This window comes from Thalassophryne amazonica, chromosome 6 (genome assembly GCF_902500255.1).
Source record: "Thalassophryne amazonica chromosome 6, fThaAma1.1, whole genome shotgun sequence".
Taxonomy (NCBI): domain Eukaryota; kingdom Metazoa; phylum Chordata; class Actinopteri; order Batrachoidiformes; family Batrachoididae; genus Thalassophryne; species Thalassophryne amazonica.
In genome coordinates this window covers 77,653,264-77,678,990 of record NC_047108.1, presented here as the reverse complement: position 1 = coordinate 77,678,990, position 25,727 = coordinate 77,653,264, and the positions used below count along the sequence as shown (strand labels likewise).

The following is a 25,727-nucleotide window of genomic DNA, read 5'->3' as shown; positions in this document are numbered from 1 at the left end:
AGATCTAAGATATGATTAAAGTGGTGGGTGGACTCATTTACATTTTGAGCAAAGCCAATAGAGTCTAATAATAGATTAAATGCAGCGTTGAGGCTGTCATTCTCAGCATCTGTGTGGATGTTAAAATCGCCCACTATAATTATCTTATCTGAGCTAAGCACTAAGTCAGACAAAAGGTCTGAAAATTCACAGAGAAACTCACAGTAACGACCAGGTGGATGATAGATAATAACAAATAAAACTGGTTTTTGGGACTTCCAATTTGGATGGACAAGACTAAGAGTCAAGCTTTCAAATGAATTAAAGCTCTGTCTGGGTTTTTGATTAATTAATAAGCTGGAATGGAAGATTGCTGCTAATCCTCCGCCTCGGCCCGTGCTACGAGCATTCTGACAGTTAGTGTGACTCGGGGGTGTTTACTCATTTAAACTAACATATTCATCCTGCTGTAACCAGGTTTCTGTTAGGCAGAATAAATCAATATGTTGATCAATTATTATATCATTTACTAACAGGGACTTAGAAGAGAGAGACCTAATGTTTAATAGACCACATTTAACTGTTTTAGTCTGTGGTGCAGTTGAAGGTGCTATATTATTTTTTCTTTTTGAATTTTTATGCTTAAATAGATTTTTGCTGGTTATTGGTGGTCTGGGAGCAGGCACCGTCTCTACAGGTATGGGGTTAATGAGGGGATGGCAGGGGGAGAGAAGCTGCAGAGAGGTGTGTAAGACTACAACTCTGCTTCCTGGTCCCAACCCTGGATAGTCACGGTTTGGAGGATTTAATAAAATTGGCCAGATTTCTAGAAATGAGAGCTGCTCCATCCAAAGTGGGATGGATGCCGTCTCTCCTAACAAGACCAGGTTTTCCCCAGAAGCTTTGCCAATTATCTATGAAGCCCACCTCACCACCCCAATAGAGCGCTTCGCTCTCAGACTGCAGGCTTACTTGTAGTTCCTAGGGTTTGTAAGAGTAGAATGGGAGGCAGAGCCTTCAGCTTTCAGGCTCCTCTCCTGTGGAACCAGCTCCCAATTCGGATCAGGGAGACAGACACCCTCTCTACTTTTAAGATTAGGCTTAAAACTTTCCTTTTTGCTAAAACTTATAGTTAGGGCGGATCAGGTGACCCTGAACCATCCCTTAGTTATGCTGCTATAGACTTAGACTGCTGGGGGGTTCCCATAATGCACTGAGTGTTTTCTTTCTCTTTTGCTCTGTATGCACCACTCTGCATTTAATCATTAGTGATTGATCTCTGCTCCCCTCCACAGCATGTCTTTTTCCTGGTTCTCTCCCTCAGCCCCAACCAGTCCCAGCAGAAGACTGCCCCTCCCTGAGCCTGGTTCTGCTGGAGGTTCTTCCTGGTTAAAAGGGAGTTTTTCCTTCCCACTGTCGCCAAGTGCTTGCTCACAGGGGGTCGTTTTGACCTTTGGGGTTTTTACGTAATTATTGTATGGCCTTGCCTTACAATATAAAGCGCCTTGGGGCAACTGTTTGTTGTGATTTGGCGCTATATAAATAAATTGATTGATTGATTGATTGATTGATACAGAGTAGATCCTGGTGCAGTTGAAATTCATCGTCATATCTTATCTGTCTATGTCTTTAAGCCTTCACATTGCAAGTTTTTCTTTTCTCCTCAAATTGCTTGTGTGCAAGATATTTAATTTGCAAAAGCTTGTGACAAAAATTGCAGTGATGTTACCATAAGACCGCCAAGGCAACACACAACTTCATTGCTACTGTATGTACAGTAGTGTATAGAATAATAGTAGTGCTATGTGAGTAAAAAGATTAATCCAGGTTGTGAGTATATTTCTTATTGTTACATGGTACACAAGGTACCAGTAGATTCAGTAGATTCTCACAAATGCAACAAGACCCAGCATTCATGATATGCACATTCTTAAGGCTATAAAATTGGGCTATTAGTAAAAAAAAAAAGTAGAAAAGGGGTGTTCACAATAATAGTAGTGTGGCATTCAGTCAGTGAGTTCGTCAGTTTTGTGGAACAAACAGGTGTGAATCAGGTGTCCCCTATTTAAGGATGAAGCCAGCACCTGTTGAACATTCTTTTCTCTTTGAAAGCCTGAGGAAAATGGGACGTTCAAGACATTGTTCAGAAGAACAGCGTAGTTTGATTAAAAAGTTGATTGGAGAGGGGAAAACTTATACGCAGGTGCAAAAAATTATAGGCTGTTCATCTACAATGAGGCTTCATCACGGCGTTGCTGTGCTCCATGCGGCACCGCCGCGACGTGCGAAGCCTCCGCTCCTCTTTCCATGACAAAAAGTCCTGTAACAGTGGAATGTGCCGTTCATTTCCAAACTGGACGCTGTGTTTTATCCGGGACGTATCTGACTAGCAGAGGAATTGTGAAAAGACGTGGACATCAGCACTTTTTCAGCACATTGAGACAGACGTGCGGAGGAATTCTGCGCGTCACGGCGGTGCCGCATGGCGCAAAGCAACGCCGTGATGAAGCCTCACGGGACATGTTCTGGCATGTCCAGGCACATCCACAATTTCTCGGATAATCACTCGATGGAAAAACCACCGACAGCTGTCTGAATGCCATCTCAAAGCCGTCCTGTGAGACCAAAACGGAGGTGTTTCTTTGTCTCGCTCCATCAGCAAATCGGTCGTGACACGCGAAGCCTCCGCTTGGCTTTCCGTGACAAAATCTCTTGTTAAAAGTGAAATCTACCGGAAAATGGCTGATGTCCAGCTGTTGTGATAACCAGAGAAAGTGCACACGACGGTCTCAGATCCACAGAGCCATCCGTTTAGAAATGATCCGGTGATTTGTGGCTCTCGATGGCGGCACAGAGCGCGGCGCGCCGAGCGTCCTTAAAGCCGTCCTTAAAGCTGTAGTAACAGTCCTTATTCTCTGTGAAGCTCGTAAAATTTTCACCGAAAGCCAGATAAATTTTTCGAATGGTTTCCAGCTGCCAGTCTCTAACAGTTTCCGAAAAAATTCTGATGGAAAAAAAGCCCAAATCATTCCGCCATTTCCTGACAATGAAAATCCGCCGAGGGGGTTGGACCACTCCTCAATCAAAGCCTGCTCACAGGCGAATGACGCAACCGACAGGCGTGGAAAAACTCACGCATGCGCACGAGGGTTCAAGCTTGTCTGACGCAATCACAGGTGATTCAAATCCATATGGTTTTTGAAAAAAATAATAAGGTCGGATACTTTTCTAATAGACCTCGTACTCAAAACCTGGATTAATCTTTTTAGTCACATAGCACTACGATTATTCTGAACACTGCTGTACTGCCTATTCATCTCACCAAAAATAGAATATGAGACTAGTTTATCAAAAGGACTGATTGATGTTTGCATTAAAATTATCCAAAATTTACAAACTCAACAGTTGAATCCACACATCAATTAAACACAATTAAACACAATTGTCAGGATGACATCTTAACATAAGCATTGCGTACTCAGCTGTTGGTGTCTTTTGTATTATGACTAAAAATATCCAAAACATTGTGTCGAGCTTTGTGCTGCCGTTATTTTTTTCACATCAAGGTCAGTGCATTTGTACTGGATTAATCGTCTTGTTGAGTATAATTTACATTAATTGCACACCAACTCTACTCAGCTTGCACACATTAGTCTTGGGGCTTTGACTGCACATATTTGCCCACATGTGGGGGTAGCTTGTAGGTTGGAGCCCAGAGCACACACCCCGGTGTGGAAATGGAATAATAACATGGGGCGTTTTAGCAGCTGCCTGGTCACAGCCTTTTTTTTTTGTAGTGTTGGAGGGTTCTCTTCAGCACTAATTTGTCACTGTCAGTATTCTCACATTTTCTGTGGTTGTGTGTCAAGAACATACTGGGAGCTCAAAGAGCATGTTTTGATTTTGTTTTGAGAAAATTTGTCAAGTATTTGAAGATTTTCAACACTAAAATAAAACAAACCAGCACACAGATACACTTTATAATTCCTTTAAGTACATGCACAGTAAATTCTCTAGTGTCAAATTAACACTGTGCCTATGGTCTCATTCACATACTGTTAAATCAACTCCAGCATAGTGTTAATTTAAGTCAATCAACACTAATACAGTTAATATACTATTTGATAATTGAGACACAACGCTATTTTTAATGGGACTATATTGACCTACTTTAGTGTCAGTTTAACACTGCAATGTTTCCTATATGCAATTTATGTCAAAGGTAAAGGAAAATCATTGTGAATTCATCAGTGTTGAAATGATTATTTGAATATATGTTTGGCAGAAAAACTTTGATAACTACTTGATTGTTTAAAGCAAATATTAAGGATTTTTATTTTATTTTCTCATTTTATTTTATATTTCACTGATTGCAGCTTGTTAAATGTGAGGATTTATAAAAACTGGGTTGACTGGTTAGAATAGCCTGAAGTTAGCTTCAGGTCTTAAGTCCAGACTTAAGACGCACTTATTTTCCCTTTAGTATGGCTAAACTCAAAATCGGCTTGTTAGTAGCTGAGAGTGTACCGGAGACAATACTGAAAGTTATTCGTAAGTGGTTAGCTGTAGCTTCAGCTAATTTTGTTGGTGGTTTATCAGTTTAGCGTTATAAAAGATAACTTTTCAGTTAGCTGATTAGCGGTTATCGAAGCTAACTTTTTGGTTAGCTGTGCCCACTACTGTCTGTTTGTGATATTCATGGACAGGATATCAAGGCGTAGTTGGAGGGTTTTCAGTTTGGTGGGCTCAGGGTCTCATCACTGTTTTTTCACTGGTTCATTTTGCTGCAGAGTGTGAAGCGGCTGGGATGAGGATCAGCACCTCTAAATCTGAGACCATGGTTCTCAGCAGTAAACCGATGGATTGCCTACTCCGGGTAGGGAATGCGGTCTTGCCCCAAGTGAAGGAGTTCAAGTACCTCGGGCTCTTGTTCACGAGTGAGGGGACAATGTGACTGGCACAGCATGGGTGGTATTGCATTCGTTCCACTGTACTGTTGTGACAAAAAGAGAGCTGATCCAAAAGGAGAAGCTCTCGATCTACTGTTCAATCTTCGTTCCTACTTTCGTCTATGATCATGAGGGTTGGTTCATGACAGAGAGAACCGCTGGCTGCGCTGGGGGAGTCTTGGGTGTTGGGGAGCCTTGTGTGCTTCCTGGCCCAGGGGATTGGGTCTCGTTTCTTGTCTGGGGGCCGGGCCCCGCCCTCATATGGCTCGGTGGTCCATATGTGGTCGAATCCACATATGATTGGTGGTCCAATCATATAGCCCGTGCTTTGGGTTCGATTGCAATGGCTCCTTTGTCCCTCGTCCCCGCCGCTGCTCACGCCTCCCTTTGGGAGCTGTGGTCCGGGTAGTGTGGTTCTGTGGCCCGCCCCTTTTGTGGGCCCATGCTGGTGCCCTGTGTCCTTCTCTTGGGTGTGGGGTTGCTTCCTTTGCCTCCATTCGGGGTGGGGGTGGGGGGGGGTGTTCCGGTGCCCGCGGGCTGTTCCCCTGGTGGTTTTTCAGGCTGCCCCGGCGGCTCTGGTGACTGCCCTTCCTGGCCCCTGTGCCCTTCCGCTGCCCTTCTTCTCCTGGTTTTTCCTGGGGCCCTGCGTCCTGGACCCATTTCCGTCTGTTGTGTGCGCCCAGCCGTATGGCTTCTGATGTGCCAGAGTGGTCCACGTCATATGGTAAGGTTCTGTACTTTTGTCTTGGCCCAACACACCAGCCACAGTAGTGATCAAATATTTAGCTGTGATCTGGGTCTCTGTGCGTGGATGGTTTTGTGTTTGTGGCCGTCACCACAATTTGGTTTTGGATGCTCTCAAGGGGACCAAGACACTGGTGTCCTAGATTAGGGTATGGACGCTCACTAATTAGACAACAGACTGTTGTTGTCACTACTTGTTCTTGTGTGGTTGTTTGTCCTTGAAAGTTGCATGGTTGGGGCCCCGTCTTCTCAGTGTCTCACTTCTCATCACTTCACAGTTATTGTCTTCACCACTTGTCTTTCGTTCTTGTCTGTCTTCGTGTTGTTTTGGAGGTCGTCCCTTCTTGATAGAAGATGTCAGTTGGCTTTGAGTAGGATGGTAGGCTGATTGGGAAGAGTGGATGGGGTCACACAAGCACACCACGTTCACTCACGCACTACATACCTTCTGTCTTGCAAGAATAAATTGCATATATGTGTATTAATGTACATAAATGGTTATGCCAGTGTAGCATTTACCATTACTATATATGCAGACAGCGGGGAAAAAGAAAAAACAAAACAAAAGATGTCCTCCACCAAGAGCTTCCACAGAACAAAGAAGCATTGGTTGCTCACAACTGAGGTACATGGATGTGTGCATGAGAGACATGAAGGCGCTTGACATCAACATGGAATCCTGGGAGAACCTCAGAGCTGATTGCACCAGCTGGAGAAGCACGCTTCGCAGACAACTGCAGATTGGTGAAGAAAAGCTGACAGTGGTAGCAACAGAAAAGGGAGCTCACAGAAAGAAAGAAATAATCAAAAGTCTAGAATCAATACATTGATGTGACCTGTGCGATCATGACTGCCGCTCTCTCATCAGTCTCTGCAGTCACAAGTGAAGCTGCTCAAGATGGACAAATAGCCAACAGATAACTAATGGTCGGATGGTTATTCATGGCAAGTCATGACCAATGGAGGCCAGAAGGATAGTACCCCATTACCTTTCTGGAATAGGTGTCCTCATATAACTAAATGGTAAAATGGACTGTATTTAATAGCGCTTTTCCGTCTGCATCAGTCGCTCAAGTGGCGTACACATCAATGCCTCACATTCACCCCGATGTCAGCCTGCTGACATGCAAGGCGCACCCTACACACTGGAAGCAACTAGGGGATTAAGGACCTTGCTCAAGGGCCTTAGTGATTTTCCGGTCATGCTCGAATTTGAGCCGAGGGTCCTCTGGTGCAAAAACTCTGCTGCATCACTTCTTACCCACACCATAGGAGAATGCAGTATTACTCCTATTCTCAAGTCTTTACATTGGCTCCCTGTTTTTTACAGGATAAATTACAAAATCCTAGGTGCTGACCTTTAGAGCTTTACACGGGCAGCATCGGAATACATTAAGGACCTGATCCAGCCTTATGTTTCCAGCAGGAGCTTGAGGTCATTCCAGTGAGAACCTGCTGATGGTTCACCGTACTTGTTTCAAAACTCGAGGGGGACAGATCCTTTAAGCTGTTTCACTCCGCCTCTTGAATGACTTCCCTGTTCCCTTCACTCTCTGATTCTGTGGATGCTTTATGACAGCACTAAAGGCACATTTTTTCAACTGGCATTTTAGTTTCACTTACTTGATTGCTTTTAGGATTTTGTATATGTTGTTTTTATTTTAATTTATATCATGTGAAGCACTTTGTGACCTGGACTGAGAAAAGTGCTGTAAAATTAAGCTTACTTACTTACTTACTTAACCACTAGACATCACCTCCCCTAAACAGTTTTATATAGCAATTTTCAATTTTACCTGAGATTTTTTTAATCATATTAATTGTCCTTTTACTTGAGCATAGGTTTTCAGTACTCTTCTCACCACTGCTGGAACACCACTTTCCTGAGTAGCTCTGTTAGTTACTTTTTGTACCTCTGTAGAACATTGACCCTGATGTTTTGTATCTGTATTCAAGGTAAAGATGACTGTTCATGTATGTTGAAATTGACCCACTCACATTGTGGTTATTGCTAAGCTACCTAAAAGAAAGTACTTTGTTTTCAGAACTGTTGAGTTCTTCATATGTTGTCATTAATTAAGTTAGCAATATATTTTATGTTTGATTTCATGGTATGAAACCATTTTGTTTTGTTGTTCAGTATGAGATTTTACAAAATTTGATTGTTGTGGAAATTGTAATAGCTGAATGAAGGAGCAATAATTTCCCATTTTTCCACATTATTGCTATTTTTCACAATTCACAGACCTTTTATAACAGCTCCGCCCCACCCATTAACCTCACAGGAGTTCTGACAAGAAAAGCACCACAGGGGGCCGAGACAGCTTATAATATGCACAGCAGGAATTTTCAATGGCAGTCACCCACACAGAAATCAATATCAATATCACACCCCGGTGTGTTAACACCTGCAGAACAGAGGACACAGTCTAACCACCAGTGGCGACACTTTGGTATGTGCTTCGCATATCTGGGCATGTTACCACATACTAAAAGGAAATACACTTGGTATGGTGAATTATGCCCCCCCGAAGAATGTTATTGAGGAGGCGGGCAAATAGTCCAGCTGGATTGAGGTGGTCCAGTAAAATGTGCTCAGCTTTACCGCCTATGTCGGCCACAAAGTTTTTGGCCCTCATTTTCAATCTGCAAAACAGGCCATCATAGTGGGGCTACAGTGGCCCCCTGTGAGCGTCATGATGAATAAAAATGTATCCTGCTGACTGCAGGCATGAGGAAGTGTAGGAAGATGGAAAGCCGTGTTGTGAAGTAGGCACAGGTGTGAACAGCTTAACCTTGTCCTGAAGCTCGCTCCATTGGTGGGGAGCCAAAGAGGGGGTGGTGGTGTCAGAAATGAAATTTTCTGGGACCTGCAGTGGTTGGACATCAACCAGCTCTGCTGATGAGGACTGGAGGTCCTGTTTGGAGGCTATTCGTATGCCCAGCATGACCCCCGGTAGTCTATCCACCCAACCGCCATCTGTTCACCTGGCTCACAGAGAGGCTTTCATAAAGCGATGAAAGCGCTTACACAGTCGATTAGCCAGGGGGTGATATGCCACAATCCCGTGGAGCTTCACATCCAGGCTGCCTGCGATTGCATTCCAGAGCTTGGAATAAACTGCAAGCCCCTGTCAGAAGAGAGTTTCAGATGGAGTGCTGAATGGGTGACCCAGGTGCCGATGAATGCCTGGGCCATCTCAGCCGTTGTTGCGGCCCGCCAGTGGCACACCTCCGGCTACTGCGTCAATCCTATCCACCACTGTAGGGAGGTGTGGGAACCCATGTAGGGGGGTAGGGGGCCCACGAGGTCCACATTAATGTGATCAAATCTTCTGCGCAGGAAAAGAGAAGTGAGCCAGTGTAGCTTTGGAGTTGGTGGTGGATCTTGGAGTACTGACACTCACTACGAGAGTCCAGCCAGTCTCTACCATCCTTCTTGAGCCCATGCCGATGATCTGGCACCAACTTTGTGATGATTTCCTCCTGGGTGGGAAAGGCCATGCACTGCATCAAAAACACTGCGTTTCCATTTGGCTGGGACAATGGGCTGTGGCTGTCCTGTAGTGATGTTGCGGAGTAGCATGGTGCCACCCTAACCAAAGCGATGTCTGTCAACTGTATCCAGTGGTTGCAGACCCGAGTGACTGCACTTCTGGTTTGGTGGTCTGATCAGCTTGAAAAAACTTGTCTGCTTCATTTGCCAGCACGCGGCAGTCCGTGATGGTGGTGTTGGCCAAAGCTGTGCGAAGAGAAACTCAGGCCTGTGCCCCCCAAGGAGCTGTAACAGTCTGTCGATAAGCTCAAAGGGTTTGCCATTTCCCAAGTCGTGCTGAGAAAAAAGCCTGCTGTCCCTCTCAGCATCAGAAAATTTAAACGTCTTTAAATGGTGAGCCTTGAGAGCTGATTTTTGCTGCAGGGGGAATTTGCAGGGGACTAGCAAGCCTTGCCACTGTGGGACTGCTGAGGGCTGACACAACACAATATACTTCATGTCTCCGCAGTGATCTCCTGCAGTGCAAACTGTGCCTCCGTTTAGGTGAATCAAGCTGAAGCGGATAACTCCCAAAACCCGGGGAGCTTCAAAGACACAGCATTCACCATTATGCTTGCATCATAATGTCCTTCAAAAACGTTCAGAAGACAGACGTTGGGGTCACCAGTGTGGAAATTGCGATAGCGAAAGAAGGAGCAGCAATTTCCCAATTTGACAATGCATTGGCATGCTACTTTATTTTTAATTTTTTTTCACAATTCACAGACCTTTTATAACAACTCGGCCCGCCCATTAACCTCACAGGAGTTCTGACAGGAAAAGTACCACAGGGGGCTGAGACAGCTTGTAATATGTAGAGCAGGAATATACATTGCCAGTTACCCACGCAGGGGCCGAGACAGGAAACAACAAATCACACCTTGGCGTGTTAGTACCTGCAGCACAGAGGACACACTCTAAACACCAGTGGGATCACTTTGGTATGTGCTTCACACATCTGGGTGTGTTACCACATACCAACAGGAAACACACTTGGTATGGTGAATTATGTCCATTATGTGTTGAATGTCTGCCACATTGTATAAAATGTGTTCATTTGCATAAATTTCTTTCTTTTTTTTTGTATTTTAAATTCTGTCATAAAAAGGTGCCGATAACTGTGACCAGGACTGAACAGCCAGCATGCCAATGAGCATTTGGGTTGATATTCATTCCACAGTGAGGAGATGTTTGCAGCTGTGTGTGTCTGTTACTTTGTGGAGGCATGTATATGTGCAGCAGTGACTGTGTGTCTATTCTCGTTTGTTTGTGTGCCATAGGCTAAGTCAGTTTGGTAAATGACAAGGCGCGCAAAAGCATTCCAGTGTGGCACATACAGCCGCCCGGGTGCTTAATAAATGGTTCAAGTCTGTAATCAGTACTTCAGCAATGCACAACAGTGACAGCAGATTTATTATGGTTTTTGTGTTTGTGTGTGGGGGGGGTGTTGGGCAGAGTTCATAGTGTCATATCAATTTAAAAAATCAATCCTGTGTATATGACAACCATGGAGCACACAATATAATTTTTTCCAACTCTGTGTGTGTGTGGTGTGTGTGTGTGTGTGTGTGTGTGTGTGTGTGTGTGTGTGTGTGTGTGTGTGTGTGTGTAGGTGCGTGCTTGCATATAGTTCCCTCTCTCTGAGGCCATGTGTGTCTTCTTGTTGAAGGATTTATACAACACCGTCTTAGTCTCATCTCCTTCGTCATGTATTTTCTTGTTCCAGGTGGCCATAAGACACAGTTTATGTCCCTGATTCACTGTACATAGCATAACCCTGACATGATACAGTATACATGTTTAAAGGGGCATTAAGTAATATTACAAACAGCAGTGACCTTACTAGCAACCAGGACCCCATGATTAGCAACAAGGCTTCAAAATTACATGCAAACAAGTGGCCTACTCTGCATGTGCCTGCTTGAACGAGCCCGGACATGCCCCACTGTGCAAGTTTTCTATTTAATAATCTGTAAAAGGATGACGGCAAATTATAAACAGAAGGGTCACTGGTTGTCACTGGTTATTAGAACTCAAAAAGAGCTAAATAAGAAGGTTTTTCTGAGTCATTTAAAAATGTTGTGAATCCACTCATTCTCGGATTGACTGACTGACTGACTTCATTTAATCCTATGCATGCCCTGCTAATCGGAAGAAATGCAGGGATCCAGTCTCAGGGACTGACTTACTTGCTAAATCACTGATTTATCAAATAAACCCAATACTCCTATGCATGCCCTGCTAATCACAGGGACTGTCTCACATTTCACAATGTGTGAATGTGCATGGTTATAAATTTTTAATTTAGATTGCTCTTTTTATGTTTTTGTCAACTGTTTTCTTCATTCTTTGTCTGAAGGCAACTCAAGTCTCCTAATATCCAGAAGCAGATGCTGCCAGCTGAGATGAGGAAAGATGCCCTGACTGAAGAACACCCGCATTCGTTATCACAGGTTTGAGAATGTGTGTGTGTGTGTGTGTGTGTGTGTGTGTGTGTGTGTGTGTGTGTGTGTGTGTGTGTGTGTGTGTGTGTGTGTGTGTGTGTGTGAGAGAGAGAGAGAGAGAGAGAGTTTGTGTGTGTGCACATTTGTGAATGTGCATGCCTCTGCTTTTGCTCTTCAATACTACTTCATTTTGGACATTGCAGCTTGGCTCAAAATCCTTTCTCCATTCTTTTGTTTCTCTTCTTTCCTCTTTACATATCTAGCAAGCCTTTCCTCAAATAGGAGCTGCTGTCCTATATGACAGTTTTACCCTCTCTTTATCTGCATTCTTCAACTCCTGGCCTGTTCTCTGCATCATTCCTTTGTGCCTCCTAATCCACTTGCCTTCAGTACATCTCAGAGTTTATCCTAAATGGAAGAGAGACATTTAGTTCAGCATAAATTGGCCCCATGTATCAGCTGAGAGCAAAGTAATGGCTCAGATGACAATAGAATCAGATTAATCCTAGTCAGGCAGAGCATCACGACATCTCCTTTCTTAGTGTATCAATAGCATAGTGTCCATTTGCGTACGGGCTTTGGTATTTCTTCTGTTTGCTGGACAGTGTGTGCATGTGCATGCCTGTGTGTAGCCTGCACAGCAATACTGAGGTGTTAATATGCAGACTGCAGTGATGCCAAGTTATTCCCACAGGACAAATGAAATAGAGTACACCTCTGTGTACCTCTTAACCAAACAGACCAAGCCAGTATTTTTTTTTTCCTGTTTGCTGGCCAGCAGCATCCTACATCCTGTTGGCTCTTCTAAACAGTTCCTGAGTAGTATACATTAATATTGCTACAACTTGGAAAGAGACATGAAGCAAGTGCCAGAGGACAGGGACATGGACATGGAAGTAAGTTCAGTGGCAAGGAAGGAAGGAGATTTATGAGATTTATACACTAAATATACAAGCAGAGTATTGTACGTATGTAGTCAACAGCAAAGTTGCATTGTGTATTTCATTGTCATCTTTCTGTGTCCTTTTATCATTCTGTTCATCAGGAACACAGCATGCTCCGAGGATAAACACAAACAAACAGGGCCTTCACTACTTCATTTCTCTCCAGCTGTCCTGGAGAGTTTGTGGGATGCACAGATAGCATCTGTGTACTACACTGAGCAACGCTGCACTTCACAAACACAGAGAAAACACACATCGGATATGTTCACTTTAATCCTCTGAACAGGCTTTTTAATTTCTATTTTATCTCTTCCCTACCCTGTAACAGAAATGTTGAACATCCCATCAGTTCAGTACCTCTGGGAACAGTTAAAGAATATACAGTGAATCTAAGTATTTTCTCTCACTCACTCACTCATCTTCAACCGCTTAGTCCAATTAAGGGTTGCGGGGGGGGGGGGCTATCCCAGCAGTCATAGAGCGTGAGGTACACCCAGGACAGGACGCCAGTCTGTCACAGGGCCACAAACAAACAAACACAGTCACAATCACTTGCACAGCTACGGACAATTTAAAGATTCCAATCCACCTAACCCACATGTCTTTGGATGTGGGAGGAAACTGGAGCACCCGGAGGAAACCCACGCAAACATGGGGAGAATGTTGGGAAAGTGTAGTGACACGGACCCACAACAGGGGGCGCAAATGAACGGACAATAGAGGGAGTTAAATTTGAACACTTTACTGTTGTGAATGTCACAACCACACACAGCAGATTATAGAATAAATACAAGTCAATGGATAAAGGTGTCGTGTGGGCAGGCTCGACGATAGGAGACGTCCGTCTGGAGATGAACCGGAACCACACGATTTCCACCGCCACCGAACCCGAAGAATACTGGAGCCGCCAGGTCCCGAATTCCCCAGGTGGCCACCGTCTCAGCTTGTCGGATCTGGTACTGCTGGCGAAGAGCAAAGACAGTCAAGTGTGGGTGTGTGTACACCCCGTAACAACAACGGTGGGAATTCCACCTCCACCTCTAACACACACTCGTGCAGCGTCTGAGTACCACTTATCTGGTGGGACTAGAACGAAACAGTCGCGGCCCACGCCGGTCCTCTGGGTAGACAGCTGCAACAAAGTAGCTCTTGAAATCAATTAGTACAATACGCAGGCAGAGAAAGTTACCTCCAAGAAGTACGATATCTCGGCGACGTGGTGAGGTGTCATCCTGCTTTTATCCGGGGTGAAGTGCAGATGAATCGGTGACAGCTGTCATAGTGATGAGTGACAGCTGTCACCCTCGGCTGTTCCTGTAAGGCGGCAGCGCCCCCTCGTGCCTGAAGCCCGCACTTCAGGCAGGGCGCCCTCTGGTGGTGGGCCAGCAGTACCTCCTCTTCTGGCAGCCCACACAACAGAGAACATGCAAACTCCACACAGAACGGCCATAGGTGGGAATTGAACCCATGACCTTCTTGCTGTGAGGCAACAGTGCTAACCACTAAGCCACCGTGCTGCCCTCTAAGTATTTTCTTTCGCTTTAAAATTCCGTACAGGCTTCTCTGTCTGCACACTCATAGTTGACACCTGGCTGCACTTTTGTCGTAGATGTATGACTGTTAATGAAGCCTGGAAGCTTGCTGTAAAACAAAGGTGCCAATTAGATGTGGAGGATCTTATTCATGGAATTTATCTACTATCACATCTTCTGGCCATTGACCCATGCACATGTCGTAGACATAACGGGGAAAAAAATATAACTTTAGCCTCAGTCTACATTGTAAAAAATCATTGGATTGCAGGACATATTCCAAAACCAGTAGTTAAAATGGATTCAAATAAGCATTATGATATCAGTAATGGCATCAGTAATTGGTGGGCAGTCATGCAGAAGTGTAAGCTTGTGGATGGTCTGTTGATTTAGGAATGGATTTCACAATTAGGTAAAGTACACGCAGTGACAAAAATATCTATAGAATGTTAAATAAAGACAGGCCAATTCTGGTGCTGCACATTGATGCATTCATCACACTATAGAACCACCCTTGGTCCTTGATGGCAATGACCCAGGCAGATAACCAGTCCTGTACCCACCTCTCAGAGGTCACATCTATCTTTCACAGTCATGTGAAACAGGGAGTCCCTTTGGACTTCTCCAACAGTTGGGGTCCTCAACACTGAGGCACCTGCATGGTGGATCATGCCAGGAGAAATGCTCCACATGGCCAAACTGACATTCTCTGACCCCGATCATTCCAGGCAGTACCCAAGGGTCATTCAAAGGGACCAAGTACCAAAAATGTCAATAGCTGGTTAAATGGCAGCACAGTGGAAGAGTGGTTAGCACTGTTGCCTCACAGCAAGAAGGTCATGGGATCGATTCCCACCTGTGCTTTTCGGTGTGAAGTTTGCATGTTCTTGTGTTTCCGTAGGTTATTTTTCCGAGTGCTTTGGGTTCCTCCCACATTTAAAGACATGCAGGTTAAGTGAATTGCAAAGTTTACAATTGCCCAGGTCCTCCCTTGCAAAAGAAGTCTTTATCTCAATGGGACGAACGTGTTAAATCAAATTAAATTAAAAAATGAGATAAAGGAATTAATCACCCATGGACACGTTTTCTGTTGGTTTCCTTTTCACAGGAAAGATTCTGATAACTGTTTTCTTCATTCACAGTCAAGGATAGTATTAATTGTGGGAACACTGGATCTTGTTTGCACTCTTTTCTCAGTAAGAATATATTGGGTTCAGCCAACCTGCGTTCATTCGCCTTGTAGATCTTGTAGTTGCATCAGGAAGGGCTTCCAGCATAACTTGTGCCAAATCAAGACATGTGATACATTCCACATTGCTGCATTGATCCCAAGTGAATAAGGGCAGCCAAAATAAGTGACTGTATAGATAACAGCAGTGATGTCATTATGGTCCCATCAGTGGTGTGAATGCATTCCGGTGTACATGATAACTTAAAAAGAAGACCCCCTGAGTAGAAACTGATATCAATGAAAAGCCCAGTCTTTCTTAATGTTGTTGTGAGACTGAGGTAGTAATAGCACTGAAAGTAGCAGCAACAATAGTGTCAGTGTGGAAAAACTGGTGATTATCAGACTGGACAGACAGAAACGTCTGGACACAATTGCTGGACTCAACACAGTAGCACTGGTTGGTAAAAACGTTTACTGAAGGATTCCGTGGGGTCTGATACACAGCAAGGCAGTCAGTAATGAGCATACAGATCCAAAACATTATGTGTAAGGCGTGGTTGGTACAAACAGGCAGGTGGTCGAAACTCAACGTGGTAGCAGGACTTGGAAACATAGAACACAGAGCTGGGAGCAATGGCACAAGGTGCAACAATCTGGCGGGGAACTAGTGCAAGCGGTGGAGCATAAATACACCCAGGTGATGAGCTACAGATTTGAAACAGGTGTATGGAAAGTTCCAGAACAGGGTGTGTCCAAGACAGAGTGCAGCACCCACCACCAAGCACTAAGAGAGACGGACAAGAGAGACGGGTAGATAAAACCCAAGCAGGAAAACCTAGCAAGAGAAATCACACATAAAGAAACCAGAAATCCTAAACTAGCCTAAGCAAACTAGAACCTAAAACTACACATGGTAAACAAAAACACATGGCACAATAAAACACAAGGCAAAACCGAAACACAAGGCAAAGCGTCCCGATCATGACAATGATATGGTCACTATCACAGGCCTGAGTTTGGTACACAGTTAAGTAGCTCAAACATCAACAGTGTTGATGTGAGGGTTGTAGCAAAAGGACAGTCCATTAAAACAAGCAGAACAGAGGAATCAGATATCAACCTAGATAAGAAGTCAACTGATGGCAGACGAAATGTGGAAGACACAAGTAGGCATGGGAGTTGGGAAGTTGAGATTGAACACTGGAAATAAATATGCACAAGAGCCGAAAACAAACGAGACAACATGGCACTGGAGTGAAGGCTGTGACAGCTAATTAGTGTATGACTCAGTTAACCAGAAAACAAGCCTGCCATGTGAATCTAGTTGAACGTAAGTGCCCAGGAAGTAAAGCCAGCATGCACAAGGAGTACAAGTGGCTCAAAGTTAAAGCCATGAGAAGAAAATTACTCACATTTGCCTCACTGTATGTGGTGTTTTGTAGGAAAATTGCCCTTAATAAACGTAAGACCATACCAGTTCTAATATCTGTGTAATATTGTTGTGAAGAAAGAGCATTGTTGTATTTTTTTCTTTTCTCTGTACTTACCACTTGCCTGCACATCTGTCTATGACTGTTGATTTCATTCACTTTGTTTTTAACATCTCTTGCAAATGTCTTCATGGTTGTTATTTGAGCTGCATATTAAAAAAAATTCTTCTGAGGGTCTGTTGATCAGCAGTAATGGAAAGGATACCTGGCAGTTCAGTCAGTCGCATTGAGCTACTATGCACAGCTATGCATTGTGCATTGCATTGCACAGAGATCTGTGTATTGTGACATTTCTTTGGCAGTCTTGCTGATATTTCCTGTGCATAGTTGTTTCATACAATAATTGTCCTGTACACCGAGTGAAACTGTGAAACATCTGACCTTGCTCACATACTATGCGATGGTGCACATACAATTTTTTCATTCAGATGTCTGTGTCGGCCTGGGTTAAGCCACCTTGACACTTGCATGAATTTTACCCTGCACTGGCACGCAAATTTGTCATGCCAATGCGTCATTAGTTGGTACGCTTGAAAAGCCACCTTGACACTTGCACAGATTTGATCCCCACACTGGCATGCATTTTTCATGCCATTGAGTATAACTCGCCGTAAAATATGCGGAAACTGTGCAAAGCCCTGCAGGCAATGACACACAATTGACACACAGTGACATGCGGTGTTTATGAATAGGTTGGACAGTGTTCATGACTAGTTCACATACGTTGCATAGTTTACAGCAGTTTACGATGTTTATGGTACTCATTGGCACGTAAGATGCCAGTGCGAGATCAAATTCGTGCAAGTGTCAAGGTGGCTTTAGATTGTGTTGGTAATGGTGGATTATAGGTATATGGTTGCTGGAATGTGTATTCTCTCAGTCGCTGCTCATTATTTTAGTGATTATGATGCCTCTGTCACCCAGAAAAGGCAGACTCCTTAATGTCCGTCCAAAGGGCATGAGGTGATGATTGGTGTTACAGAGCAGATTATCTGTCGCAATCCTCTGATTCCCATTTTTCGTATCTGTCCTCACCTCCAACAGTAGTGGGCACAGGTAACCAAAAAGTTAGCTTCGATAAACAGATACTCAGCTAACTGAAAAGTTATCTTTTATAAAGCTAAACCGATAAACCGCCCAATAATTTATGTGGAAGCTACAGCTAACCATAACTTTCAGTATTGTCCCCGGTACACTTGCAACTACTAACAAGCTGATTTTGAGTTTTAACACCATGATCACTTCTGGTAGCCATTAAAGGCGACCACAGACCCAAACAATGAGTCCAGCACTTCTGTCTTTGAGTGCCATGTCCAACTGCTGGAAGCTCCTGTTTACTACTATCTTCCAGCAGTGAAGCAGTTGAGAGGCACAGGCGAAGTCTCAACTCGCTACTCACAGGGCTGTGAAAACTCTGCGGATCCGAGAATTCCTCGGATGGGGAGTGTTTAGTGTTGTACTCTGTAATCGTGATCATCACTGAGTTTTTAAACTGCCTATTGCAAAGTGTTTCTTTTTAACAACTGATTGTGCAAGGTTTAGACGTCCGCGGACACTGTCTGTGTGTTACAGATACAAATCAGTGTCCTCGGATCCGAGGAAATCCGCGGAAAAAATGCCTCTCTCACAAAAAAGGCATGGCTGTTGCGACAGTTGTCGTAAAGCGGGACTGATTGGTTGCTATGGCGATGCTCCATGACGTTGTTCTTTAAGCTAAATGTAGCATGTGGACATCGCATACTTTAAGAGCTATCAAGTTTGTAACAGAAGAATTTTGCGGCATGTCTGTGTCACACAGCGACTCCAGAGAGAGGGAGGATGGTGAGAAAGACAGTTTGAAAACATTTTTATTTAGACAAGAATCCGTGGAATTGGCGCTGCATTGAATTTATAAGTTCGTCATGAGCGCAGATAAAGAAACTGGAAAAGCTCACTGCATCTTGTGTCCTCAGAAACACGGTGAGAATTGTTTGTCTGTTTGTACTGTTCAAACAGGATTTCATACAAGATATGTGGACTTTTTAAAATTAATCTAGACTTTTCTTTCATTGGAAAAAAGACTTGTGGCTTTGAGTGGATTTACAGGAATATGTAACTTTTGTACTATAAGGTGTGTTATTGATATTTGACCCTGATGTTCAAACTATTCTCCAAACTTCAGCTGTGGTTTTGAATGCTTTTAACAGTCTTTCAGTCTTCATGAATTTCATGTAATTTAATTGTTCGAGTGAAAGGCATAAATTTGGTTTACAATTAAAAGGAACATCATTCCAGGTCCTACTTCCATGTCATATCTGTTATTTCAACAGGATCATTGGCTGTTCACATGAAAGGTGGAATACAGGATCATTTTAAATATAAGATTTTTTTTTTCCTTCCAGGAGATGCTGAAAATTGTATCATTAGATACAAAATTAACTTGGTTTCTGGGGCCCACGGGCCCTAAATCCCGACTCCTGAGGGGCTGCACCACCCAGACCTCCTGCAAATTTTCCTCGATTTCCACAATTTCATTTCACAGCCCTGATAATCAATAGCAGTGTCGCTGTGAGGCAGAGGTTTGGAAAATAAAGCAGTGCTGACTTATGGGTCTTATTTGATTTATAAATGAAATTAATACCGATAGAATAACTCCATTAATGTAAATTTTGTCATTTATACAAAGTTAAATATAACATATCTTTTAATTTAAATAATGCACTAATTCTGAAGTTTTGTAACAAACACAGGACAGATGCCAAAAAGGATTATGGATAAAATGTGCCTCCGCTAATACTGATTGGTTGACTCATTCATTCTATGTAAAAACCAACACCTTAATGTGAGGTGTGTGTGTTGGTGTTTACATTTAAATGTGCTTTTGTAAAATATGCCTTTTTTAAATTAGTTTGGTTAAAATTTTAACCATAAGTTAAAACTGTATGCCTCTGGATGACTTGGGTGATATTGCCAGCGTATCAGTATGCGCTTAAAAGAAATGAGCTTTTTTTCTTTCTGTGACAGTTCTTCTTTGCCCACAGAGGTTAGAGCGGTTTCTTCTGTAACCTGCTCTTCTCTGTTTGCAGAGGATAGAACTGCACATCTACTACAAAACATTTAATAGATAGGTACTCATCTGACTTTAGACTTAATAAATGTTTGTAACTGTAAAGCTTTGTTCACCATGCCTTCAAAAATATGCTAGCGGTCTAAAAATTATCGGACCAAAAGTTATCGAAAGATAATTGGTCCGATGATGGTTTTCTGGAAAGCTAATGTGATAATGAAAACATTAGCTTTGATAATTAGCGGTTAGCGGATTACCGGAACTGTGCCAACAACTGCTCTCCAACTACTGTACTTAACTTTTGTTACCATTCATTGTGTTTTTGAAAGCTGCTACTGTGAGACACATATACAGACTGTATGTGCACAGACACATCAATCCAGTTAGGTTTCACTTAGGGTGGCAGACTGATCTCAGTGGGATGTGTTTGTGTGCATGTGTATGTTTGTGTCTGTTGGGCTGGGTCAGACCAGTACTTGTTGATTCTGGAGCATCAGATTACTTGCCGCCTGTCACATCCAATTACAGTTTTGGACTGCTGACACACACAGCCTGGCTCTGTACTGTGTGTGCAAGTGTGTTGTCACCCACCTCCAGCTGTGCCATGCTGACATGACAAGCCACAAATATCCGCTTGTGATTTAGCTGGTTTTACACTTGTTTCAACACATTCACGGAAAATCCATTGCTGCTGGTTTTGTCATAATCACTGATTTAGTTTGTTGAATTAGACTGAATTCTTTAAAAGGAAAATTCACCGTGGCTAGTCAATAGCTCCTCAGGCTTGCAGTCAGTATACCACTGCAACACTGAGCTATCATACCAACTGGAGAGCTAATATTCATGGTTTTTCTAATTATCAGACAGTTATATTGCCTACTCTAATTGCTGAGTTAATAAATCAAAAAATGCACTCATTTGGCTCTGATAATGTGACGAAATGTTTTTGCATGAACTTACACTTCACTTAATCAGCACACATATCTTATGTAGACCCCCCCCCAAGCCCTTTACTGACATGCTTATCCATGGAATTGGATAGAGTGTGTGACTCCCTTGGATGGGACACCTTTAGGTTGCCATCGTTATTTCTCCAGCACAGGCAGGAACCTTTTTACCAGCTGGATGACTGTGACAATTGCAGATGATGTGTCTTGTTCAAAGACACAGTTAGCTTGACTGGGAATTAAACCTGGTGCACATACTGGTAGCCCAACTCCTTATCCCATTGACCTATCTGCTCTGCAAGTGGTATTTACACTCTTATTAAATGTCTAGTTTCTACTGTATTTTTGTGATAGCTTCCTCCTTCAGAGTTGTGTTGGGTTGAAGCCATGTCATGACTGTTCTAGAGATGGGTTGATTGAGGCGTTGTAGGACAGCTCCCATGTGATCCGCTGATCAATTGATATTTTGTTAGCATATCATTCTGAACCAGAAAACCTTACCCCTTTGACATCTACCAATCTATGATTTAAATAGTTTTTATGTCAGGCTTGATTACTGATGAGGTGCTCATTCTGTTAAACTATTGCCTCTCATTGGCATTTGTGACTTTAATGACTCAGTGGACAGCAGCACTGACAAATGGAGTGTACACTAAGGTAAGCGACAACTGTATAACTGGTCATCTCAAAAAGTTTATTTACATTTACTAGGTAAAAAGCATGTTTATCTCTGTACTGATCCTCTCCATGGAGACTTGTAGCTGGTTAGCCGGGTACCCTGTGAGGGCTTAAGAAATATTGTGCTGATTAAATTAATTAATTAAAATTTTTTTTTTTTCTGAGTGAAAAGATTAATCCCAAAGCATCTAAAATAGAGTCCAGTTTGAAAAGAATGTGGGGGCACGGTGTGAAAATAACAACTCCATTGGTTGGAACCTAACAATGATACTTTCCCTATAGACCATGGGGCTTAGCTTGAAAGAGGCTTAGAAATGAAGTTTCGTTTGACATATGAGCGAACAACCTGAAAACACTTATTCCTAGGTAATTTAGGGGTGCTAAATTCAAAAATGATGTTTTCTTGGTCATAAATGTGCACATTAACCCTTCACACCCCAAAACGGGTTAAGGGTTAAGAACTACAGTCATATTAAAACAAAGACTGTAGATTTGAAACAGCTGTTACTAATTAATTTGCAGGTAATATTTCTAGAAAAATGGCATTCTGGCACATTTGTACCATTAATCAGAGGATACAAGAGTCAGATCTTTGTTCAGTAATGGGTCAAACGAAATTTCATATTTCTGTGGAATGCCCCATGGTCTACTATCACTGTGCACTGTTTGGCTTCAGGTTGTAAATAGGACACTGAGTGTTGACTAGAAAACAAGCTATCACATAAATGGTAAATAGACTGCATTTATATAGTGCTTTTCCATCTGCATCAAACGCTCAAAGCGCTTTACAATTATGCCTCACATTCACCTATTCACACAGACACACTCACAACTGATGTCAGGGTGCTGCCAGGCAAGGCGCTCGCTACACACCAGGAGCAACTCGGGGATTAAGGACCTTGCCGGTCAGAATGGAGTTTGAGCCGAGGATCCTCTGGTCTCAAGCCCAATGCTTAACCTCTAGACCATCACCTGCTCCTATGTATGTACTGGAATACTACTTAAAAGACATATCACACTCCAATCAACACTATCTTTAAAAAAAAAAATGATATACCAGATTATGAATAATTTATTCCAACTCTTTAACTTGTCAGTCCTGATGTAGCTGATAAAAATAAAATTAGCCATACAGCATTTGAAAAATGCATACAGATTCAGAGCTGTTTTTAGCCATAAAAGTGACATAACTGTAGGTGCCGACTATTACCTGTCTGAAGGTCACTACACCTGTGCCCACTTCATGACTTCCTACAGTACACACAGTCAATCCAGGCTGTTTTTTTTTTTTTTGGTCTCCAAATGTAATATCGCTTTAATTTGGCTTTCAAATTATTGCATTTTTCAATCAACATAAATCTGTCTCGCCCCTTTGTGACCTACGTTGTATTCAGAAAAAAAAACAAAAAACAACAAAAAAAAACGAAACAACATTGCATACAACTCAGTAAGACTAAATGATAATGATTGCATACCGTGAATGTGGCATCACTGATTTTGCTCCTATTGTGTTCACACACATAGAACCCTGTAGAATTATTGTTCCACTGTGTGGTTTTGCTGTGTTTTGTCTACAGGAAAAGAGTCTTGCTCCACCAGAAGCTGACTGCCTGTAGTTTAGCTTAGCTGTCGGTGCTCTTTGAATTGCAGTCACCTTCTCTCTGCACGGCTTTTAACTTCCTCAAGTCTTTTCTTCTCTCGTTCATGGCATGGATTTTTCAAGAGATAAACAATTATAACAATTGTATCATTCAGCTGTAAAAATAAGCTTTGGTGAATTTTTAATACTGAAGGAAAACATGCTCTCCCTGTCTGATATTGTGCTTCCACTCCTCCTCCTCACCCTTAAGCCTGCTTCTGCAGTTTCCCAGGATGCCATGCGGGAGACGGTGGAGCGAATCAGGGAGTTGGAGAAAGCACTGAGGGAGAGCATGAACACCTCCGCACACAGGGAGGCGCCTGTAGGGCACAGGAGGAGGCTGCCCGAATTCAGGCTCAAGACAGGTTTCATGCAATGTTCTACACACTGATGGAAACACTTGCTGTGAATAAGCACATACTTAGACAACACATTAGTTGTGTCAGCATGGAACCTGTTCATCCTTTAATCAGAATGTTGGAGAATCAGAATGGAAACGCTTCATATAAATTCTCCCATCAGAATTTCCTATAGAGGGTTTCAACTCACGGACCGATTTGCTGCAGGACAGGTGCCGTCGCCATTCTGGATTACAAGGAGGCTGGCGCGTGATAGAAAAATGAAGAGAATGTACGGTTATTACGAGGCTTTAAATCCTCGAGATAAGCTATTTATCGTGATAGATGTGTAGCAGTTGGTTCAGTGGATCCGTATCTTATTACCAGATAGTGAGTTTAGTGTTAATGTAACGAACTGGCCGACCGTGTCACACTGCGATATGTGCACTAGGAAGCCGCCGACCCAGGTCAGCCTCGCCGGCCTCCTGCAGAGCATCACAGTGGAGCTCTGAAAACGGAGGTCGGTCTTGAAGTCCTGAGCGATTTCTCTCACCAGGCGCTGGAAGGGCAGCTTGTGGATCAGCAGCTCGGTGCTCGAGGACCACAATGTAAATAAGCATCCGTATTGGAAGCGTTCTTGTGTTATCGTCTGCAGTATTTTTATGTATTGTTATATAATTTTATTGCCGAATAAAATAAAATAATTCTGTGAGCAGGTGATTTCTGTTAGCGGTGGATCTCTCACAGCGCCACGGTGCCGTGAGGCTTCTTCACATCAACGTTGAAACTTGTGCAATTGTTCGCCAAATGCACGAAGTGTAACCACAGCGGCCACCGCATTGTAATCCAGAATGGCCACGGGACACAAAATGACGTGACCGATACGTCACATGAAAACCCTCTATAAGAGACAATGGGGGAGGGGCCTTCATGCCTCTTATAATCCATGAGGTAAGAAGATATTAGTGCCTGTCATTTAAACACCTGATCAGAGTTTCTGTGTAGGCTCTCAGTTGTCCAGGTGGTTTCCATAGTAGAGAAGCTTGACTGTGAGCACCCAGTACAGTCGAAGATTCAAGCTTCTCTACCTGATCAGAGTGTTCTCCACAGGTGAAATGTGTGCTGTCATGTAAGATCTGTGACATACGCTGAGAACTTTCCACGTGGTTAAATGTTTGAAAAATTCTCAGATATTTTCTCGTGAAGGGATGAGGGAAGAGATAACAGAGATTTTAAAGAAGAAGTCATTCTGATCTAGGCAAATTGGTCCTGGTGTTTATCCCTGGATACCATATTGTGTAGTGGATGAGAGTCTTATCAGTCTTTGTGTGAGATGCCAGTTCATTGTAAATGAAGTGCTGTTCCAAATTGTTCATAGACCACCAGCCCTTGTGTCAGGCTCTGGTCCAAAGCTGGAGTAAGAGGAGGAAGTAAAATTTTCACAAAGCCGTGGTTTGATTCTACTGCCCTCTTTATTCAGATACAGCCTCTCCTGCTAGAGGTTGAGCAGCGACAGTACAATAACATGGGCCTGTTATTGGTGAAAAAAAAATGTTTGTGCACATAGCCGCACTGATTGCGTATCTACCTTATAATTTTTATTACAGCTATGTAAGCGATGTGTGTCGATTGAATGATCATGTTGATTCCTTTCTGATAGGATTTCTTTCAGATTGGAATCCTTCATATAAATATGCCTTCTGCCATTCAAAGACATCAGAATAACACATCAGAGTTGTGTAACATTTCAGAAATCAGCTCTTTTGTGAAACTCTTGTTCAGATTGAGTGTTTAGCGTTTTCTTTTTTAAAGAAAAATTTTATTTATTTATTTTTTTTAAGAATTCAACACCCATTACATTTATGTAATGGGTGTTTCACAGAGGGCTTTGGTTTGTATTTTGTTAATTAAAGGCTAAAATAAATACAATCCAGACTGTTTTCTGTTTTAAAGTAGAGCAATTTCATGGAGAGGAGCGGGCAGCGGAGTGCAGTGCAGTGGTCAGTCTGTGCACATATGTTTGTGTTCATAGACTCACTGATCGCTGACCTAGTTCAGTCTTCTCTTGAAATATAATATGCATCCCATGAAAGGTGTGTCACACTCTTCAGCAGAAGGCAGCTTGCAGATGTTAACAGATTCATTGTTGCTTTGTAGTAACACCTTGTTAGAACCACAGACATTAGGACATAGACTGTACATGGCCGCTCCTGTGTCCTTGTGGCTGTGTCCATGTCACTTGTAATTAGCATAACCTGGTGCATAATCGTGTATAATACTATGATATACAA

At 42.9% G+C, this 25,727-nt stretch overlaps 1 protein-coding gene across 15 annotated transcripts in view; it reads left to right on the top strand.

Annotated features, from left to right (window-relative positions):
- The window catches only part of LOC117512469 (ERC protein 2), a 503,700-nt gene that overhangs the window by 285,110 nt on the left and 192,863 nt on the right, over window positions 1-25,727 (top strand). For 12 of the 15 annotated variants that reach the window (XM_034172555.1, XM_034172554.1, XM_034172552.1 and 9 more), the window contains one exon: window positions 11,567-11,660. The exons of 1 other annotated variant lie outside the window; for it this stretch is intronic. In XM_034172555.1, coding sequence (XP_034028446.1) covers window positions 11,567-11,660 — 94 coding nt within the window. Of the gene's footprint in view, window positions 1-11,566; window positions 11,661-23,309; window positions 23,464-25,727 lie in introns of all 15 variants that reach the window. 2 more of the 15 variants (XR_004561301.1, XR_004561300.1) reach the window with 1 other exon arrangement.